At 49.7% G+C, this 20678-nt stretch overlaps 1 protein-coding gene and 1 long non-coding RNA gene across 2 annotated transcripts in view; one reads left to right on the plus strand and one right to left on the minus strand.

Annotated features, from left to right (window-relative positions):
* Nucleotides 1-20678, plus strand: part of Etfb (electron transfer flavoprotein subunit beta) — a 21191-nt gene continuing 513 nt past the window's right edge. Inside the window, exons 1-5 of the mRNA XM_004672860.2 lie at nt 1-118; nt 12743-12901; nt 13389-13547; nt 15432-15494; nt 19902-20060. Coding sequence (XP_004672917.1) covers nt 62-118; nt 12743-12901; nt 13389-13547; nt 15432-15494; nt 19902-20060 — 597 coding nt within the window. The 5' untranslated portion in view covers nt 1-61. The remainder of the gene's footprint in view (nt 119-12742; nt 12902-13388; nt 13548-15431; nt 15495-19901; nt 20061-20678) is intronic.
* The window catches only part of LOC123454858, a 7239-nt gene continuing 4144 nt past the window's right edge, over nt 17584-20678 (minus strand). The window contains exon 2 of the long non-coding RNA XR_006633526.1: nt 17584-18173. This is a non-coding gene — a long non-coding RNA (uncharacterized LOC123454858). The remainder of the gene's footprint in view (nt 18174-20678) is intronic.

The raw sequence follows: 20678 nt of genomic DNA on the forward strand, positions 1-20678 counted from the left end.
GGGGCGTCTGGAGGCTGAGGTTGGGCGCCCACTGACACCGCCGGGTGACGGCTGCGGGAAGATGGCGGAGCTGCGCGCGCTCGTGGCTGTGAAGAGAGTCATCGACTTTGCCGTGAAGGTGACCGGGGCCCCCCCCAGTCCTAGATCCCTGAGACCCCGCGGTCATGTGCTTCCGGAATCAGGAGCGCACACTGTATGGGGGATCTTTTCATAATTTCTGATCCCTGCTGCCCTTTGACCCAAAGTCAAAGTCACACCTGTGACAGAGATCAAGGGCTTGTGAGCTTCTGACATCGAGCCTTGCGGGGTTCACGACGCTGCCCCCCTTTCCCCGCTGTGCCCACTCTTGATAACTGTGGGCTGGAGGAGTCATACTTCTCGTTTAACATGTGGAGAAACTGAGGCACGAAGGTTACTCCGCCAGGGAGGGACACAGTCTGATTTCTGGCGTGGCACACAAACCAGCTTTTCTCCCTCCTGACTGCATTGCCCACTCAGTTGAGCTTACAGCACCCCAGATGTGGGATTGTTGTGGTCACATGGATCTGCAGAACCCAGAAACTGGCTTACCCTCACAGCTAGGAGGCGAGTGAGGAAGCTCTAGCTAGGGAGGAAGACTGCTGTTCAAAAGGGCCAGCATGACTGAGCTGGGGAGTGGGTCCCATTTCCACGAAAGGACTGAGGGACAGCATCTCAGGGCCTGTGTGTCTGTAGTAGAAAGGTAGTATAGGTGGACATGAATCAGATGTGGTCCCCAGACCACAATGTTTGGCTTAACTTGTCCTCAACATGGTGAATGATTATGTCTGTCCTTACCCATCAGACAAGGAGTTCACCTTTCAGTATAGGGTCCTGAGCCCTGATGTCTCAGGGTAGGTGCGTACTGATCCCAAAGTCGATGTTAATCTTGTCCTTGCCTGCCTGGGGAATGACAAAGGGAGGATAGGTGAAACCGACTGGAGCTTGCAACCCCAGAGTTCTGAGAGCTGCTAGGTTATTTACCAAGCACCAGGAAACACTCTTAAACCCTGTACAGGGATTAACCCATTTGGATATCCTCCATACTACTAATCCCGTTGGACAGATGAGGAAACCCAAAGCCTATGGAGATTTTGTTACTTGCCTTATTGTTAGCAGCAGAGTCAGATTCAAAACCCAGAGGTTGGCCTAAGGATCCCCCCCACCCCCCATAGCCTGTGACAGGGATGCAACCTCCAGGCTTTGCTGAGACCCACATGGTCCTTTGGATCTGAGTTGACTGTGTCTCCCTCACAAAGGATTCATGTTCTCTCTTGGTGGTACTGGGGATCAGAAACTCAGGCCTTGGGCATGCTAAGCCAGTGTTCTACCACTGAGGTACCTCCCTGGCCTTTTTTATTTTTCATTCTTCCTCCTTCCTCTTCTCTCCTTCTCTTTCTCTTCTTTGTTTGTAGTTTGGTTGTGTTATGTTGTGTTGAGACTGGGATCTCATATAGCCCAGGCTGTTCTGGAACTCACTGTGTAGCTGAGGATGACCTTGAACTCCCTGTTGTCTTGCCTCTATCTCCCAAGTGCTGGGATTGCGAGTGTGTACCACTGTCCTGGTTTTCTACATGTTATTTTGTTTTTTGAGGTGGGGTCTCACTCTAGCCCAGGCTGACCTGGAATTCACTGTGTAGTCTCAGGCTGGCTTCAAACTCTCAGCGATCCTCCTACCTCTGCCTCCTCAGTGCTGGGATTAAAGGCGTGTGTCACCACAGCCAGCTACTTGTTTGAGATAGGAACTCATGAACTTGCCCAGGCTGGAGTCCTGTTCCTCTGTCAGCTTCTTAGGTAGGCTAGGATGGCAGGCCTGTACCAACATCTCCTGCTTCCTTTGACTCAGCTGTGGTCCCAGCACCCCCTGGGCACATGGGCATCTGTGGTATGCTTAGTGAGAAAACTGAAGGCAGAGGAAGAGACCAGCATGGTCTCTGCTCCTCACCTTTCCTGAAGGCCTGTGGTGCTTCCCTTCCACACTACCCAGAGCTTCCTGCTTCACATCCAGTGTTGCATGGTATCCTCTTCAAGTTAGTGAGTAATTCAGACCCAGGTAATCACAGGGTCAGACCTAGGCATGAGCCTCACTCCTAACCCCTCACCTCCCTTAGCCCTTCAGTTCTCAGCCCCAACACTCCTGTCCTAGAGCGTCTCTTTCATTCTGAGGTTCTAGCCCTTAGACCTCGTTTTGACTCTCACATGCGCCCTAGCCCCAGCGTCTTCCATGGCTCCCAGGCTCTCCCCTCTAGTTCATTCTTTTCCAGCCTTTGGGAATTTTCTGCATCCAGGGCTGGCCCTATCTTCTTTTGTTCACTGGTGGCTGCCCAGCCCTTGCTGAACGAAGTTCTGCCTCCTCAACTCATCTGTGGAGACTCTTGGTTGTCTGGCCCAGCTGTCCACATCCCTGCTGGAACCCACCATCACCATTTCTGCTTCCACAACTCTAGTCTGTGCTGCCTTTCCTGATAGGCCAGGCTGCTTCTTGCTCAAAGGACTGTTCTTTCTCCCCTCTCCCTGCTTGGCCCTCTAGCCTTTGCTTCCTGTCCCCCTCTTGTTCAGTCAGAGCCAGTGATTGCATTAATAATTAATAGTCCACCAGCCTTCTCATTTCTCAGCCCCCCCCCCCTTGGGCTTGTTCCACAAGCTCTCTTCACAATGTCCCCTTGGAAGCCCCTTACAGGCAGAGCCAAATCTGACTACCTCTTTGTCCCAGCATCACTCATTCCCTCAAAGATTTTTCCCAAAATGTAAAAAATAGTAATAAGGGTCTGGAGAGATGGCTTAGCAGTTAAGGTACTTGCCTGCAAAACCAAAGCACCTAGGTTCTACTCCCCAGGACACACCTAAGCCAGATGCACAAGGGGGCACACACATCTGGAGTTTGTTTGCAGTGGCTGGAGGCCCTGGCGCGCCCATTCTCTGCTTGCCTATTTCTGTCTCTCTCTCTCTCTCTCTCTCTCTCTCTCTCTCAAATAAATAAATAAATAAATAAATAAATAAATAAATAAAAATAATTTTTTTAAAAAAGATTTTTCTCAAAAAAGGCTGTGGTACTGTGCTTAATATCGCAATCCCCCTCTTTGCTGTAGCTCCTTGCCAAATTCGTTTCTTAACTTATTTTCTTGTATGTGTGTGTGTGTGCGCAGATGTGCATGTGTGGAGGTCAGAGGACAACACTGCATGCTGGTCCTCAGTTTCCACCTTATTTTGAAGCAAGGGTAGGGTCTCTTGTTCTCCTGTTCTCTGCTGGGCTCATCAGTCTAGTCGGCTTGCAAGCTTCCAGAAGGCTCTCCTGTCTCTGCCTCCCATCTCACTGTAGGTGCACTTCTATTTTATTTTATTTTTTTAAATTTTCTTGAGGTAGCATCTCACTCAAGCCTAGGCTGGCCTGGAATTTACTCTGTAGTCTCAGGCTGGACTTGAACTCACAGCAACCCTCATACCTCAGCCTCCCAAGTGCTGGGATTAAAGGTGTGTACCACTGTGCCCAGCAGAGTGAGAGTATGGATGTCCCAGGGCCTTTAGCCACTGTCAACAAACTCCACATTCATGTGCCACCTTGTGCATCTGGCTTCATGTGGGTACTGGGGAATCAAACCCAGGCCATTAGTCTTTGCAAGCAAATGGCTTTAACTGCTGAGCCATCTCTCTAGCCCCTTAGTGTCGGTTTCTTACTGCTGTAGTACTTTGTCCACTCTTTCTGGAATTTGTGCTCTGGTGGGGAAGGTGGTAACTGATGAGTACAGTGGGTACTGTCTGAGGAAGCAGGCTTGCTTCTGGAAGGTTCATGCCTGGACTCAAAGACCAGCTATCTGGGTCCACCTCCTGCTCTGTGAAGCAGTTATTTAGCTACTCTGTGCCTCATCTTTCTCCCCTGGATGGTGTCAGTAATGATAGGATTTGTCTTATTGGGTGTAGATTAAATGAGCCCTCATACCAATGCATGGTGTGCAATAAGTACTGTTACTTTGGGAGTATGAGTGATGTCCATCTTCTTTTAAAAAAATATTTATTTATAAGCAGAGAGAGATAGAAGAGAGAATGAGTATGCCAGAGCCTCCAGCTACTACAAACAAACTCCAGATGTATGTGCCTCTTTGAGCTTCTGGCCATACATGGGTATTGGGAATTGAACCCGGGTTGTTAGGTTTTGCAGGAAAGTGCCTTAACCACTGAGCCATCTCCCCAGCTCCATCTTCTTTTAGTTTTTTAATTATTATATGTAATATAGGTGTTCCAGGGCCTCCTCCCACTGCAAACAAACTCTAGAGACCTGTGCCCATTTATGCATCTGGCTCTACATGGGTACTTGGGAATTGAACCCAGGTAGTCAGGCTTTGCAAGCAAGTGCCTTTAACCATTTAGCCACCTCTCTAACCCCCCCCTTTCTTAATTAAAATACAGTCAGTACTCTGCTGGGGGGCAGGGAGGGAGAGAGGGGTATTAGTAGGTGTTTGACAACTGGCCAGGAATACATTTTCTTTTTTTTTGTTGTTGTTATTTTTATTTATTTATTTGAGAGTGACAGGAAGAGGTAGATACAGAGAGAGAGAGATGGGCATGCCAGGGCCTCCAGCCACTGCAAACAAACTCCAGATGCGTGCGCCCCCTGTGCATCTGACTAACGTGGGTCCTGGGGAGTCGAGCCTCGAACCAGGGTCCTTAGGCTTCACAAGCAAGTGCTTAACCACTAAGCCATCTCTCCAGCCCCAGGAACACATTTTCCATGAAGCTTGATGAGCATCTGAGAGGCTGCTGCCATTCGCATTCATAACTTGGGGTGTGTTTTCCTAAGAGCATCCCAAAATAGACCCATAAAGCCAAGGAAACCAGCTTCCATGTGTTGTGATTTGAAGAAAATGCCCTCCATGGGCTCAGTGTGCTTTGAATACTTGGCCCCTAGCTAGTGGCACTTGGGGAAAGTTGTGGGGCCTTTGGGAGGTGGAGCTGCCAGTGTGGACTTTGGAGCAATCAAGCCCCATATGTAGACTACTTCCTCCTTGCATCTGAGGCGATGTGATGCTCAGCTGGCTGTTCTTGCCATTCTTTCCCCTCCATGATGAAGCTTCCCCTCCATGGGAAGCCAAAATAAACCCTTTCTACCCATAAGCTACTTCTGGTCAGTGCCTTTTACCCCGGCAATGAGAGGGCAGCTGTTACACCATCTGTGGACTGACCAACCCACCCTCGCTCTGTGCTGGCCGAGATGGACCTTGTGTTCCCACACCTTCTCCAGCCCCATACATGAGCCTCCTCCATCAGGGCACTCCAGTGCCCTGGGTCACTGCCCCAGAAAGCTAGCTGTATTTGCCACCTGTGAGCTCCTTTGCTGGGTGGTCTCAAAGCTCTGACACTCTAGTATCCATGTACTGGCAACATGTGCTGCCCATGGTCCCCCATCAGGCCTTGCTGCCTTGCCTGCTATGTACCCTGGCAGTGCCCTTTCCTGTTAAGCTTGGCAAAATAAAGTTGGGGACAAAGCCAAACAGAAGTCTGCATACTGTGTCAAGGGTTCGGGAGATGCTGCCAGAAGTCACGTCATAAAAGTTCTCTGGGTTGTTTTTTCTTTTCTTTTTTTTAAAGACATGATCCTCCCATAGTCCAATCTGGCCTTGAATTTGATATGTGGCCTCTTGTCCTGTACTTCCAGCTATTTGAGAAGGTGAGGCAAGAGCACAGCAAGTTCAAGGACTCCTGTGCTGCAGAGTGATTTCAAGGCCAGTGTGGATAATTTAGTGTGACCCTTTCTCAATCAGTAAAAGAGCTGGGGAGATGGCGCAGGGGTTAAAGGTGCTTGCTTACAAAGTCTGCCGATCTGGGTTCAATTCCCAAGCCACTCACATAAGCCAGATGCAAAAAGCAATGCAAGTGTCTGGCATTCATTTTTGGCAGTGGTAAGAGGCCCTGGCATACCCATGACCCCTCCATGCAAAAAAACAATAATAATAAAGTTACAAAAGAGAGAGTAAGAGTGAGTTGGGGAGGTAGCTCAGTGGTAGAGTGCTCGCTGGCACACTGGATTCAGTCCCCTTTGTTCCCAGAAGGAGGGGGGCAGAGTGTCAGGGAAAAGTATCATTTTCTGACTTATGGAACACCTCTAAGCAATTTGAAGTCTACTAGGGCCTAAAAGGTATCCCTGGGCAGGTGAGCTGGCAATTCTTGGCCCCTTTCCCCTCAGGGGTCCAGCAGGGCTCTGAGGCAGGCACTGCATCTCCCAGACTCCTCTGTGCTTTGCTTTCCTTCCTGTCTCAAAGGAAATTCATAATTCATATCTCTTAAAATTGAGTCAGGGTCTCACGTGGCCTTGAACTACTAACCCTCCTATTTTTGCCTCCTACGTGCTGAGATTACAGACCTGCACCACCATGCTTCATCTTTGCGGTGCTAGGCTTTTGTGCTTCCTCTCCATGCTGGTGAATAAGTGATGGGCAGATGCAGGTCTTAAGGTGACACCCTTATATGACAGTTCTTATTTTTTTTTAACATTTTTATTTTTATTTATTTATTTGAGAGAGATACAGAAACAGACAGGTAGAGAGATAATGGGCACTCCAGGGTCTCCAGCCACTGCAAACAAACTCCAGATGCATGTGCCTCCTTGTGTATCTATGGTTTATGTGGGTCCTGGGGAATCAAACCTGGGTCCTTTGGCTTTGCAGGCAAGCCCTTCAACCATTACGCCATCTCTCCAGCCCCGACAGTTCTTATTAACACAGGTGCCTACTGCTCACCTAACAGTGTGCAGGTACAGTCCACAGTAAGGGGGCTGGGGGTATTGCTCAGCAGTAGGGCTCCTGCCTAGAATCCACAGTGAGGGCTGGGGGTGTGGCTCAGAGGTAGAGCTCCTGGCTAGAACCCACAGTGAGGGCTGGGGACATGGCTCAGAGGTGGAGCTCCTGCCTAGAGCCCAGGATGAGGGGCTGGAGGCATGGCTCAGCAGTAGAATGTTTGTAAAATATGCAAGAAGATCTGGGTTCAGCCCTAAGTACTGCAAAACACATACAAACTACAACCCAGGAATATACCCTGCTTCTAAGGAGCCTGCATTCTGGGGAGACAGGTGATAAATATGAGTGAGTACAACGTGTGTTGTCTGTCTGGGTTGTCTGTGCTTTGAAAAGTCTTAACCAAGCTAATTGTGATGGTTCATGACTGTTACCCCGGAACTTAAGGGGGTTGCCAGAGTTCTGGGCTACAGAGTGAGACTTTCAAAAACAAAGTAACAGCTAAACATTGAAGGACAAGGCTAGGCAGAAGTGATGCAGTTACATAGGTGGTGAGGGGATCATGGCTGTCGAGATGCCATGACTAAAGGATGTTTGAGGGGAAGTATCCTAGGCAGGGTGGGGAACCATGACTGCTGAGGAGTCAGTTCCCTACCTGTGAAATGGGCTAATGATTAAATTTAGCTAAGAATGTAAAAAGTAGTGTGGATTCAGAACATGGTGCTTGTTGCACTCCTATTTCCAAAAGCAAATATATTCTGTTCTGAAATTTGTTTTTGGCATAAAAATGACCATCCCACCCACCAGCTCCAGAGAAAAGGGGGTTAGGGAAATAGCAAGAAAGCGTGTTCCAGTGTCACTGGCACTCTGGGTGGCTTTGGCCAAGGCTTTGGTGGTGACTGCATGGGAAAAGAGGAGGGTAGTAAAGCCTCTCCTGGCACCCGTTAGGGCTTTTCTTTTTTTCTGGCATGTATATTTGTATGTATACATGTTCACATGTGTATGAGCACATGTGTGTGTGGAGGCTACAAGTTGAAGTAAGATGTCTTCCTCCATTTTTCTCCACCTGTTTGTTTGGGCAGGGTGTCACTCTGGCCCAGGCTGACCTGGAGTTCACCCTGTAGCCCAAGTTGGCCTGGAACTCACTGTGATCCTCCTACCTCTGTCTCCGAGTGCCGTGAGCCACCATGCCTGTCTGTACCTTACTTATTGAGTCAGGGTCTCTCACTTAAGCCAGGACTCACCTATTGTGCTGATTTCGCTAGCCAGCTTGCCCATGTCTCCCAAGTGCTGGACTACAGGTGGGCTGCCATGTAATTTGCATGAGTAGCTGGGGCCTGAACCCAGGTCTTCACACTTGTGTGGGAAATACTTTACCTGCTGAGCCATCTCCCAGGCCCTTCAAATACAGTGTACTTGGGATTGGATGCACTGACCTCCCCAGGTCCTTGTCATGTAAACACTCAAAACCCCGGGTTTGGCCTTGACTTTCACCCATCTGTGAGGCACCAAAGCCCATCAGTTCCACCAACGGTGTTCTCTGAAATATATCCATGTTTCCATCCCCACAGTCATGGCTGTCTGGGCCATGTCATCTTTTATTTCAGTGACTAGCAGCTGTCCTGTCACTTTCTCTCTTGGCTTTTTCAAGTTTTCATAGCGTCACAGAATGACCTTGTACAAGCTGAAGTTTAAGCGGAGCCAGCATGGTGGCTCACACCTTTAATCCCAGACCTGGGGAGGCACAGGTAAGATCACTATGAGTTTGAGGCCAGCCTGGGCTAGATGAGACCCTGCCTCAATATGCAACAAAAAGAAACACCATATGTTAGACCCAGCCACCTCTTTACCCTTCCCCATAGTCCTTAGGGCCAAGGCCACGCCCCACCCCTGCCCTGGCTCTGAACAGTTGTATCTTTTCCTGTGACAGCTGTGGCAAAATATCCCAAGCTTAACAGCTTCAAACCATACAACTTGCTCTCTTAGGAGTTCTACAGGCCCAGTGTCTAAACTGAACCTAACTGAATTTGAAATCAAGTTGTCCCAGGCCTACATCCCTGCTACTTGAGAGGCGGAGGCAGGAGGATTGCATATTCAAGGCCTTTTTGGACCACAAAGTAAATTAAAGACTGGCCTGTCTCAAAAGAAGTAAAAAAGAGAGCTAGAGATGTAGCTCAGACTTAGAGCTCCTACCTGGAATCCACAGTGAGGGACAGGGGTGTGGTTTAGAGGTAGAGCTCCTGTTTAGAATCCACAGTGAGGGCTGAGGGCTTGGCTCAGAGGTAGAGCTCCTGTCTAGAATCCACAGTGAGGGCTGGGGGCGTGGCTCAGAGGTAGAGCTCCTGTCTAGAATCCACAGTGAGGGCTGGGGGCGTGGCTCAGAGGTAGAGCTCCTGCCCAGAATCCACTGTGAGGGCTGGGGGCGTGTCTCAGAGGTAGAGCTCCTGTCTAGAATCCACAGTGAGGGGCTGGGGGCGTGGCTCAGAGGCAGAGCTCCTGTCTAGAATCCACAGTGAGGGCTGGGGGCGTGGCTCAGAGGTAGAGCTCCTGTCTAGAATCCACAGTGAGGGCTGGGGGCGTGGCTCAGAGGTAGAGCTCCTGTCTAGAATCCACAGTGAGGGCTGGGGGCGTGGCTCAGAGGTAGAGCTCCTGTCTAGAATCCACAGTGAGGGCTGGGGGCATGGCTCAGAGGTAGAGCTCCTGTCTAGAATCCACAGTGAGGGCTGGGGGCGTGGCTCAGAGGTAGAGCTCCTGCCCAGAATCCACTGTGAGGGCTGGGGGCGTGTCTCAGAGGTAGAGCTCCTGTCTAGAATCCACAGTGAGGGCTGGGGGCGTGGCTCAGAGGTAGAGCTCCTGTCTAGAATCCACAGTGAGGGGCTTGGGTGTGGCTCAGAGGTAGAGCACCTGTCTAGAGTTCACAGTGAGAGGCTGCTATAGGGGCTCAGAGGTAGAGCTCCTGCCTAGAATCCACAGTGAGGGCTGGGAGTGTAGCTCAGAAGCACAGGCATGTCCCCATGCCTGTTGAGGGCTATTACAGCGTATCAAAAGGGTCCACTGCTACTGGCCTCCCCAGTTTGATGCCATTGTGCTCTGCCCTGGCCACACCAACTCCTTTGACTGCAAAACCTTCAGTTTCTACTTCAGGGCATTGGCACCTGCTCTGACCTCTCTCAGAATATTTACCCTCGAACTTCACCTAGTCAATGTCCATCATCTTTCAGATCTTAGCCTGAATGCTGCTGTCTCATCCAGTCCTTCCCTAGCAGCCTCCACCATCAGATGAGGTCAGGCTTCTGTTCCCCTCTCTCATATCTCCAGACTTCCAGGAATCATTAGGTCCTGCCACTTGGCCATGTGACCTTAGACCAGCCTCAGTTCTCCCCCTCTCTATTTGGGAATGCTAACACCTCCTCCCTTATCACACTGTGGCCAGATTAATGCATTAGGATAGGTGTAGTGGCTTAGAGCAGGGCCCTTCACTGTGTGGTAGGTGACAACATTGTCCATGGGATCAGGATGTAATGTTTGACAGATGCCTGTCATCCCAGCACTCACTCCAAAGGCTGTGGCAAGAAGATCATGAGTTTGAGGCTAGCCTGGGAACTTAGTGAGACCCTATCTTAACATTTAAAAAGGTTGAATATGTAGCTCAGTGATAGACCATGTGTTTGGCATGTGTGAGGCCCTGGGTTCCAACACGTATGAGGACAGGACCTGGGTGGCCTAAGACATGGCCATCCTAGTCCCTGGAACTCAAGAAGCTTATCTTCTTTAGGGATATTCTAATGGGAGTTATCCTTGAGTATCCAGGTGGGGTCCAATACCATCCAAAGAGCCCTTGTACAATTAGCACACATGCACCAAGGCCATATGATGTTCTGTGAAGATACTGGCCTTGTGCCAGGGCTGGTGGTGCAAGCTTGTGACCCAGCAATTGGGAGGCTGAGATAGGAGGATATTGTTGCTTGGCTATATCATTGTATCTCCAAAGCTAGCCTAGGCTACAGAGTAAGATCCTGTCCATTGAAAACAAAAAAGGTGGGTAGGGAGATGAGATGGCTCAGCAGTGAAAGGTGTTTGCTTGCAAAGCCTGCAGGTCCTGGTTCCCATGTAAAGCCCGATGCACACAGTGGCACATGTGTCTGGAGTACATTATAGCAGTGTGGCAAGAGGCTCTGGCACACCCATTCTCTCTCCCGCGTGTGCATGTGCGTGTGTGTGCACACACCTGCAAATAAAGAGAATTAATAATACTGATACTTGCAAATAAAGACACTTAAAAATTTAAACATTTTAAAAGATGAAATGATGAAAGAGGATAAAATGACACACATAAGGAGTGCCAGCAGGCAAACAGATTCTCTGGGGACTCGGCAGCTAAAAGCGCTTGATTGCAAAGCCTTCAGGCCCAATTTCAATTACCCAGCATTCATATGAAGCTGGACAGAAAAAAATGGCACATGCACCTGATGTTCGTTTGCAGCTGCAACAGACCCTGACATGCATGAACACACACACACACAAATAATTTTTTTTAAAGAAAGGCTGAGACAAAAGCATTGTGGAGAGTTGGTCCCAAGGCTGAGCTCCAGGAGTGAGACCATCATAAGCACAAAACACACACACACACACACACACACACACACACACACACACGAGCAAAAGAAAAGCTAAGTCCTCCCCTTGACCTCTGGAGGGCGCCCTCTGCTTCTGTAGAGCTCTGCCCACAGCCTGAACTCAGCTCCACTAACGTGAACTTGGACTTCTGTCTTCCGTATCCTGGAGACACCAAGGTTTGGAGTTTGCAGCAGCCACGGGAAGAGAAGGGAAGGGAGGCTTCTTTGTGTAGCCTGCAGCCCCTTGGGCTGTCACTCTTGCTGACAGCAGGATCCTGGAATCCAGGGCCGGCCAGACCTGTGGTGGTACTTGCTGTAAACAACCTTGGGAAAGCAGAGAGAAGGGCTGCCTTGCCCACCGCTCATCTGTCTGGCACTGCGAAGCTTTGGATCGCTTCTCTTCCACTCAGATAGTGACTACCCAGGACTGTGAAGTCCATAGAGAAGGCTGGCATTTGAAAGGACTGAAGTTGAAATCTCCATAATCAGTGAGGGTATTGTTTGTCCTTATGCTAGGGGATCGATAGTTGTGTATTATGTGTATGGATGGTGGTTCATTTATCTGTCTGTCTGGAGATGGTCTCACTGCATAGCCTAAGCTGACCTCAAGTTCTTAATACTCCTGCCTTAGCCTCAAGAATACTAGGATTAAAGGTGTGTGCCACCATATCTATCTGGATGTATTTCTTTTCTTTTCTTTTCTTTTCTTTTCTTTTCTTTTCTTTTCTTTTCTTTTCTTTTCTTTTCTTTTCTTTTCTTTTTGGCCTGGCTTATGGATGGATGTATTTCTACTGTACTTGGGGGATATCATGAAAGGCATTGATCATTCAGTGTGGGCTAAGGCAAACAAAACCCAAGAACACTCTTTGATCCTCACAAGAGTAGAGATAGGCTATGGTATGACTATATCACATGTCCCCGCTGCTCAGGAAGGTCTAAGTGACAGATGAGAGGATGGGCTGTCCTTGAACTTCTGATCCTTCTACCTCTATGTCTCCAGACCTGTGAATTCTAACATGTTAGGCTTTCTCGACAAGAAAGTCCTTAGCCAGGAGTGGTAGCACACACCTTTAGTCCTGGCACTTGGGAGACTGAGGTAGGCTAGCCATGAATTCAAGGCCAGCCTCTGGGGCTACAGAATGAGTTCAGGTTAACCTGGGCTAGAGTGAGACCCTACCTTGAACAAGAAAAAAAGAAAAAGAAAAAGAAAACGAAGGAAGAAAGAAAGAAAACAAGCTAGCCTTGGCCAACAGCTATGGTGTCAAAGCCATGTCCTAAACCAGAAATTCCAGGCCACTGTTGTCCTCATGTACCCCATAAAGGCTTGGCACTGAGGCCCTGGCCTTCTTTCCCCTCACCCTGTGTGCTCCCTGTCTGCCGCAGATCCGGGTAAAGCCTGACAAGTCAGGAGTGGTCACTGATGGCGTGAAGCACTCAATGAACCCCTTCTGCGAGATCGCGGTAGAGGAGGCGGTGCGGCTGAAGGAGAAGAAGCTGGTGAAGGAGATCATCGCTGTCAGCTGCGGCCCCCCGCAATGCCAGGTGCTCAGAGGCCCTGCGGCCCTCACTGTGCGGGTGCTCAGAGGCCCTACGGCCCTCGATGTGTGGGCGCTCAGACACCCCGGGTCTGAGGAAAGAGGCCTACTGTCTGGACTCCTGAGCTTGAGGGAGAAAGGCTAAAGCCTACACCTCTGGGTCTGAAGGAGTAGGGCTAGGGTCTGGACTCCTGAATCTGAGGGAGAAGTGCTGGGTTTGGACTTCTGTGTTTGAGGGGGAGAGCTTTGGATATAGGACCCCTACTTCTGAGGTCTAAGGGAGGACAACTGAGGCCTGAACTCCGAGGTATGAGGGAGGATGTTTAGAGCCCGGACTTCTGAGTCTGTGGGCATAGTCTGGAGCTTGAACCCTTTGGGCCTGAGAGAGGAGGGCTGGGGTGTGGACACCTATGTCTGAGGGAGGAGGGCTATGTATGGTCTGGGATGTTGATCTCTGGTGATGGAAGCCACCTTCATCATTCTGTCCCTTTCAGGAGACCATCCGCACTGCTCTGGCCATGGGTGCAGACCGAGGGATCCACGTGGAGGTACCAGCAGCACAGGCAGAAAGCCTGGGTCCCCTGCAGGTGGCCCGGGTCCTAGCCAAACTGGCTGAGAAGGAGAAAGTGGACCTGCTGCTCCTAGGCAAGCAGGTTGGTGTGCCTGCCTGTCCCTTCCACACTCCACCTGTTCATCCCCTGCCAGACTGTGCCCCTGCCCAAGATGGCTGTGAGTGGACAGTACACTGGGCTCAGGCCCTGGCACTCATGTGTACCTGGCCAGGCAGCTTGGCACTCTGCTGCCCCCTGACTGAGAGCTTGAGCCACAGCCCAGGTCACTGTGGATGTCAGAAGCATCTATCCTTTTGAGCAAAAATGAATTCCAAGAGACAGGTTTGGGCCCATACAGGTGAGGCAGAGGCCTGGGTCCAGTTCAGAGGCAGTAAAGGGGAGAAAAATAGGGGGAGCCGGGAAGAACAAGCTCAGAGGTAGGGTCCATGACACAGGGTGTGTAAAAGAGCAGAAGACATTCTACAGTGTTGTAGAGCACCGGGAAGACATGGCAGGTCTGTGAGCAAGAGAAGCACAGGATCCCCTCTGGGGCCAGGAGGAATGGCTTGGGCGGAGACACTGGAGGCTGAGGGCCAGGGAAGGATTTGCTGTTCTGAGGCTCAGCTGAGGCAGGCATGTTACTGGTTCATCTGTTCCCTCAGGAGGCCCAGGAGTACTGTTCTTCCCTTCCCATCCGAGATAGGCATCATGACTTCTCCTGGGGAGGAGGGATGTGGGAAGAGCCAACGAAGAGAGAGGAGGAAAGAGGATGAGTTAGGGATGAGCATTGAGAAAGACAGTCAGACTTGGGATCAGCAGGGTACAGAGACAACAGACAGGAGAAGCTGAGGAGACAGCTGGGTCCTGAAGGACCTCCAGGAAGCCAGGCCAGCCTTGGTGAGAATTGGTTCATGAGTAAGCCAGTGGGTATCCTACTAGCCCCTGAAAGTCAGACAGTAGAAAACAGATTACCAACAGCAGGAGAGTCACAGCACCAATCAGTAAACTGAGGCTGGATGCTTAGCCAGGGAACAGGCCAAAAATACAAGCCTAGGTGAGATTTGGCTTCCGGGCCTCCCGCGCCCGGTATGGGCAGCATGGCCCTTGAAAGCCCAGCACCTTGGCTGGCAGATCTAGACTCAGACGTCCTACCTGTCTTGGTTGTCAGAGACACGTTCTGGGGTCAGGGCCTCCAGCTGGGAGATACCTGATAAACTGGTCAGGATGCTGTCAGGGCTAAGAATGAGACTCACATGCCGGGCCTGGTGGTGCACGCCTTTAATCCCAGCACTGGGAAGGCAGTAGGTGGAGAATTGCTGTCAGTCAAAGGCCCACTACATCATGAGTTCCAGGTCAGCCTGGAACCAAATAACAAGGAGAATCACAGTTTAAACTGCCCTGGTATTCAGACTTCAGGCTCACCACACCATGCCCCCTTTGATCTTGCCTCAGTGGATGTTTCCACCTCACATTCCACTGAGCCAGACAAAAGAGCCCTCTTTCTCAGAGGCTCCAGCAGCTTCCAGGCCTGGTTCTCCAATGGTCCAACTTGAGTCATGTGCTCATCCCTGAACCAATGGGTGAAGGACCTCTAGGATGGACTGTTCTAACTGGCCCTGTCACTCCAGCCCCCTGCTGTGCTCCCCACTGGTCTAGGTGGATGTTCAGACAGCAGGACGTCAGGCCCTTATGCATTCTCTAGACAAGTGACTGCTTGTCTGTGGGTCTTAGCAAGGGGATCCATCTAGGCCAGGAATCAGCAAACTGTGACCCCAGGCATAGTTCTACCAATAAAACTTTATTGGAACACCCCTGCACATTCATTGACATAGTACCTGTGCTACTCTGTAGTGACAGAGCCTGAATGGATTTCAAAGCCTAAAGTATTTACTGTGGCCAATGGCAAGAAACATTAGCTGATCTAGATGGAGACCGGAATGGGCCATGAGAGGCTCAGCCATCATCAGTCCCCTCTCTCTCCACTAGGCCATCGATGACGACTGTAACCAGACAGGTCAGATGACAGCTGGACTTCTGGACTGGCCACAGGTGAGGCTGGAGTAAGGAGGACGTGACCTCATCCCCCAAATTCAACCCCGCCTAGGGGTCTTTGCTGTTTCTCAGACCTCCTTTGGTCCCTGCTCACGTGCCAGTTCCTTAGGCCTTTTGTGTTAGTTACTATTGTAGTCAGCTCCAGGCTGCTGGGATGAATCTCCAAACCAGACCTAGTTTGTGGAAAGAGTGGGATTTATTTTAGGCTAGCAGATCCAGGGGAAGTTCCATAATGACAAAAGAAGCCTGCTCCTTTAACACAGATTCCTAGAGAGACACCACCACACATCAGCTCTACAAAGCAAGCCAGCCCCTCAGCAGGGACCTGGCAGAGCTCACTCTGCATACCTTAGGCTGGAATTCAGGTCCATCCCCCTCCCTCCCAACAGGAGTCTGCCTGTTGTGGGCAGAAGATGCTAACTCAATTTAATAACACCTGAGTCTTTGGGGAGATACAGTTCAAACTATCACTGTTACCTTCTTTTTCTTTTTCTTTTTTTTTTTTTTTGCTAGGGTCTCACTCTAGCTCAGGCTGACCTGGAATTCGCTGTGGAGTCTCAGGGTGGCCTCGAACTCACTGCAATCCTCCTACCTCTGCCTCCCGAGTGCTGGGATTAAAGGCGTGCGCCACCACACCTGGCCACTGTTACCTTCTTGTTATTGCAACAGAAGACCTGACAAAAATCAGTTTGGGAGGGGGGAGGGGCAGGGGAAGAGTCTATTTCAACTGGTAGTTTATTTTACGGTCCATGGTACGATTGCACAGTGGCAAGAGTCAGGCAGCTGGCCACATGCAGGTACAGAGGAGAGAGCAGTGAATGCTGTGCATAGCCAGCTCTCCTTTTCATACAGTCCAGGACCTCAGCTCATGGAACGGGGCCAACTCTGCAGACTCCCTCACGGGTGATTCTGAGCTCTGTCAAGTTGACCATCCGCATAGACTGTCACAGCTTTCTTGCCCACCCTGGATGAAATGCCTGAGCTTGCCTCCCACTCCAGGGTCTCCAGGCCCACCTATGCCAGTCAACAGAAAAGTACATGAGTAACTAACTTTTTCATAGCCACACTGACAAAGCAAAGGAGGTTAGGATGTAGCTCACTTGGTAGAGTGCCTGCCTAGAATCCATGGAGCCCTGGGTCCGATTCTCAGCACTGCTTTACTTGAGCATGGTGGTGCCTATAATCCCGGCACTTGGGAGGTGGAGACAAGACCATCAGAAGTTCAAGATCATCCTTGGTTACCTAGTGAATTCAAGGCCAGCCTGGGCTACATGAAGACCCTGTCTCACTTGCATACAAGTGAGAGGACTGGAGTCGGGATCCCTAGCACCCATGTAAATACCAGGTGAGTGGGACAGCCCACCTGTATGTACGATGGAGATGCATACATGTATAAATGTGGGTGCACATGTGTGTGGAGATAGGAGATCCCCAGGGCAAACAGGGTAGCTAGACTAACCCAATTAAGGAGCTTTTTGGGGTTCAAGTGAGAGATCCTGTTTCAAGAATATGGAGGAAGACACCCAACTTCAACTTCTGGTCTTCACATGCATATGCACATGGATCTCATGTGCACCCACATGTATGCATATATGCATATACATCACACATACACAAAATAACATGAAATAAAAACAAGCAAAGACTGACAAATTCTGATAATGTTTCATTCAAGCTAGTTATGTGTAAAATACCATCAGTTTAAATGTAACCAAACAGGCAACACACCTATCGTCCCATCACTTGGGTAGGATTAGGTGAAAGTCATCTTCGTCCATATAGTAAGTTCGAGGCTAGCGTGGGCTACCTGAAATCCTGTCTCAAATGAAAACAAAAAGAAAAACTATGTAACCAGTATTTTAAAGATTACGTTGATATATATTTTTTCTCCTCTGGTACCAAGGCTTCATGATCCAGTGTATCTTACACTTATTTATAGGACTTGTCCATCCATCCACTAACTTATTAGAAATATTGTAGCTGGGCATCATGGCTGGCGTTTTTAACCCCAGCACTTCTGAGGTAGGATTGCTGTGAGTTTGAGGCCAGCCTGGGCTACAAAATGAATTTCCAGATCAGGTTGGGCTAAAGTGAGACAAAACAACAAAAGAAATATTTTATTTCAATTCCTGAAGCTCACAGTTGAAAAAGTTGATTGCACATATCCAAGTTATTCCAAACAGACTTCACAGTTCCGGTTACTACACCATCAGGGTGTTCAACACAGCTCTCTTGAGACATCACCAACCTGTAGTAAGACACACACATGTAAAGCATGCAGTGTGATAAATTTTGACACGTGTGTTTACTCATGAAATTGTCACCATGGTCATGACACTATCTCATATGTTTTCCAATGTAATCTTAAGGCCTCCTTCTTCAGCCACATTCCAGAGGCTCAATAGCCACACAAGGACAGTGGCTACCAGATGGCACAGCAGTTCTAGAACTTTCTCCTGTTTTAGTTCCTCCAAAGTGTTCTTCATCGTCTGCTCAGCCTGTGACACCATTTTGTTTTGTCGTCTTCCTATTTATTCTTATCTGAAGTAACCTCCTGGGTCTGTGTGTTTATTGGGTTTGGCCATTCCCAAAGTGGGCACCTGTTGGCTTATGTCCATGGTGTCTCCCTTAGATGGGGACGTGGCTTCGTACTTCTTGCCAGATTTGTCCCATGAGCTGGGGAGAGAGCAGGTTGGTTAAGTAGGTATGCAGGTCATGTCAGCTGCTACATGAGATAATGTTAACTCAGAACTAAGGGGTCAAGGGCCCCCACGCAGAGGGCAGCTTAAGAACCCAGGTGAGTGCACGTAGTTCTGATGTCCAGTGGAGGTACCTCACAGAAGGCCAGCTTTCAGATTTTCCAGCTGTGGGTGACAGTGGAGAGGTGTTGCATGACTGTTAACATCTGTCCCCAAACTGGGATGGCACCAACTACCCAAAGCATGACTCATCCATCTGATGAGTAAACTGAGTTTGTTTATTGGGGGTTCTTAGGTAAGACTAGAGTCAGTTCCATTTCCTAAAGTTACCAGATACCCCTCATCTTCCCACCTGACTGAACTCTTTTTCTTTTTTTTTTTTTTTTCTTTTGAGGCAAGTCTAATAGACTGGCTTTTCTTTTTTTTAATTCAAGAGATCAAGAGTGAGAGGCTTGGTGTGCCAGGGCCTCCAGCCACTGCAGTTGAACTCCAGACATGTTGTACCCCCTTGTACACACGAGTGATCTTGCACGCTCGTGTTACTTTGTGCATCTGGTTTATGTGGGACCTGGAGAGTGGAACGTGAGTCTTTAGGCTTTGCAGGCAAGTGCCTTAACTGCTAAGCCATCTCTCCAGCCCTGATTCTTTTTTTTTTTTTTTTGAGGCAGGGTCTTTATGTACCCCAGACTGGCCTCAAACTATGTAGCCAAAGGTGACCATGAACTTCTCTCCTACTTGTACCTACAGAATGCTGGGATTATAGATGAACCCAGGGCTTTGTGCATACAAGACAAGCACTGTCAACTGACCTACATCCCCAGTTCCCAAGCTCCTACTTTACACAGCTCCTAGTCTAACAGCAGAAGCAATGCAAACGGGTTCACAGCGTCACCTAGTGTTGAAGCAGGAGGTGACTACAGGCTCGTACCAGGCTCTGGAAAATTTAGATGTCATTGCGTGCTCTCTGTCCTTGTCCTTAGCAAGGATTTTGCTGGTCTTGGCAAACGCTGTCTAACAATGGGAAATATGGCTTATTTTGCTGCAGTCTGGCACATAGAACAGCTGAACTGGCATTTTTGTGCAAGATGGAGCTACTCTGGCTGAAATTAAGAGGATTAGCCTCCGTTTGCCATATCTGTAAAGTGGAGGTGAGAGCACTTACCTCAGTTTCTAAGGGATGTGGGGGTACACATGTGCAGTGCTTTGAGCAGGGGTCTGCACTTTACGCATTGGTATCAAGGCAGGGAAGCCTGGCATGGTGACGCCTGTCTATAATCCCAGCATTTGGGAGGCTGAGACAGGAAGATTGCTGCAAGTTCCATTAATGGGGTGAAAACATGCTTCCTGGGTATGTGTTTTTTATAGTTAATGTATATGCAAGCAGATAGAAGAGAGACAGAAGGGTATGCTAGGGCCTCCAGCTGGTGCACACAAACTCCAGATGTATGTGCCACTTTGTGCATCTGGCTTTACGTGGGTACTGGGAATCGAACTCTGGTCATTAGGCTTTACGGGCAAGCACCTTAACTAAATGCTGAGCCACCTCTCCAGCCCATGGGTTTTTGCATTTCATGGCACTCTGTCTTTTGTTGTCACTCACTCACTGGCCTGCGTGTGGACTCGGGAGCGACATGCCCAGGGCTGCTGTGTGCCTGTCTCCAACTAAAGTCACCTACCTATGCTCTTTCTACTTTGTCCTTCCCAGGGCACATTTGCCTCCCAGCTGACACTGGAGGGGGACAAGTTGAAACTGGAGCGGGAGATTGACGGAGGCCTGGAGACCTTGCGCCTGAAGCTGCCAGCTGTGGTGACCACTGACCTGAGGCTCAACGAGCCCCGCTACGCCACATTACCCAACATCATGGTGAGTGCTCGCAAGCGGGTCACAGGAGGCTAGCATGTGAACACACTGTGGGCCTGCCGCCGCCTCACGCCTCCACACCTGCTGGGTGGCTGAAGGCAACAGCCCAATGGCATCCAAAGGAAGCAGTCACCTGATCACCTGAACAGAAGGGTCACTGGGTCAGCTCCAGCAGAGGTGAGAGTTCGTGGCCTGATGTAGCAATGGTGAGAGCTAGCTAGGTGTTGGAGCCAATGGAAAGAACAGAGGGGTCTCCTCATTCCAGCCAATGGGAGCGTATTGGGCAGTCTCATTTAGTCATCATGAAGCTCCCTGGGCAACCTTTGCCAGTGGGACATCATCATGTGGGCCATCCTAGCTAACCAGGAAGGGATCCTGAGTTCTCTTGCCTAACAGGATGTGTTCACTAGTCATCATGGCCAGCAGGGTGACTTTCTTGGATCTTCTTGACAAGTATGGTGACTTAGTGGGTCAGCTCAGCCAGTGGGGAGGGTCAGTGACACATCTATCTTTTGAGTTACTAAGTGAGTTCCTTGCAGACAATGAGGCCACCCTGGGCAGTTCACTAATGGGGGAACTTCTAGCCTGGGTCATGTATTCCAGACAACAGAAACGATCCTC

This window comes from Jaculus jaculus, chromosome 14 (genome assembly GCF_020740685.1).
Source record: "Jaculus jaculus isolate mJacJac1 chromosome 14, mJacJac1.mat.Y.cur, whole genome shotgun sequence".
Taxonomy (NCBI): domain Eukaryota; kingdom Metazoa; phylum Chordata; class Mammalia; order Rodentia; family Dipodidae; genus Jaculus; species Jaculus jaculus.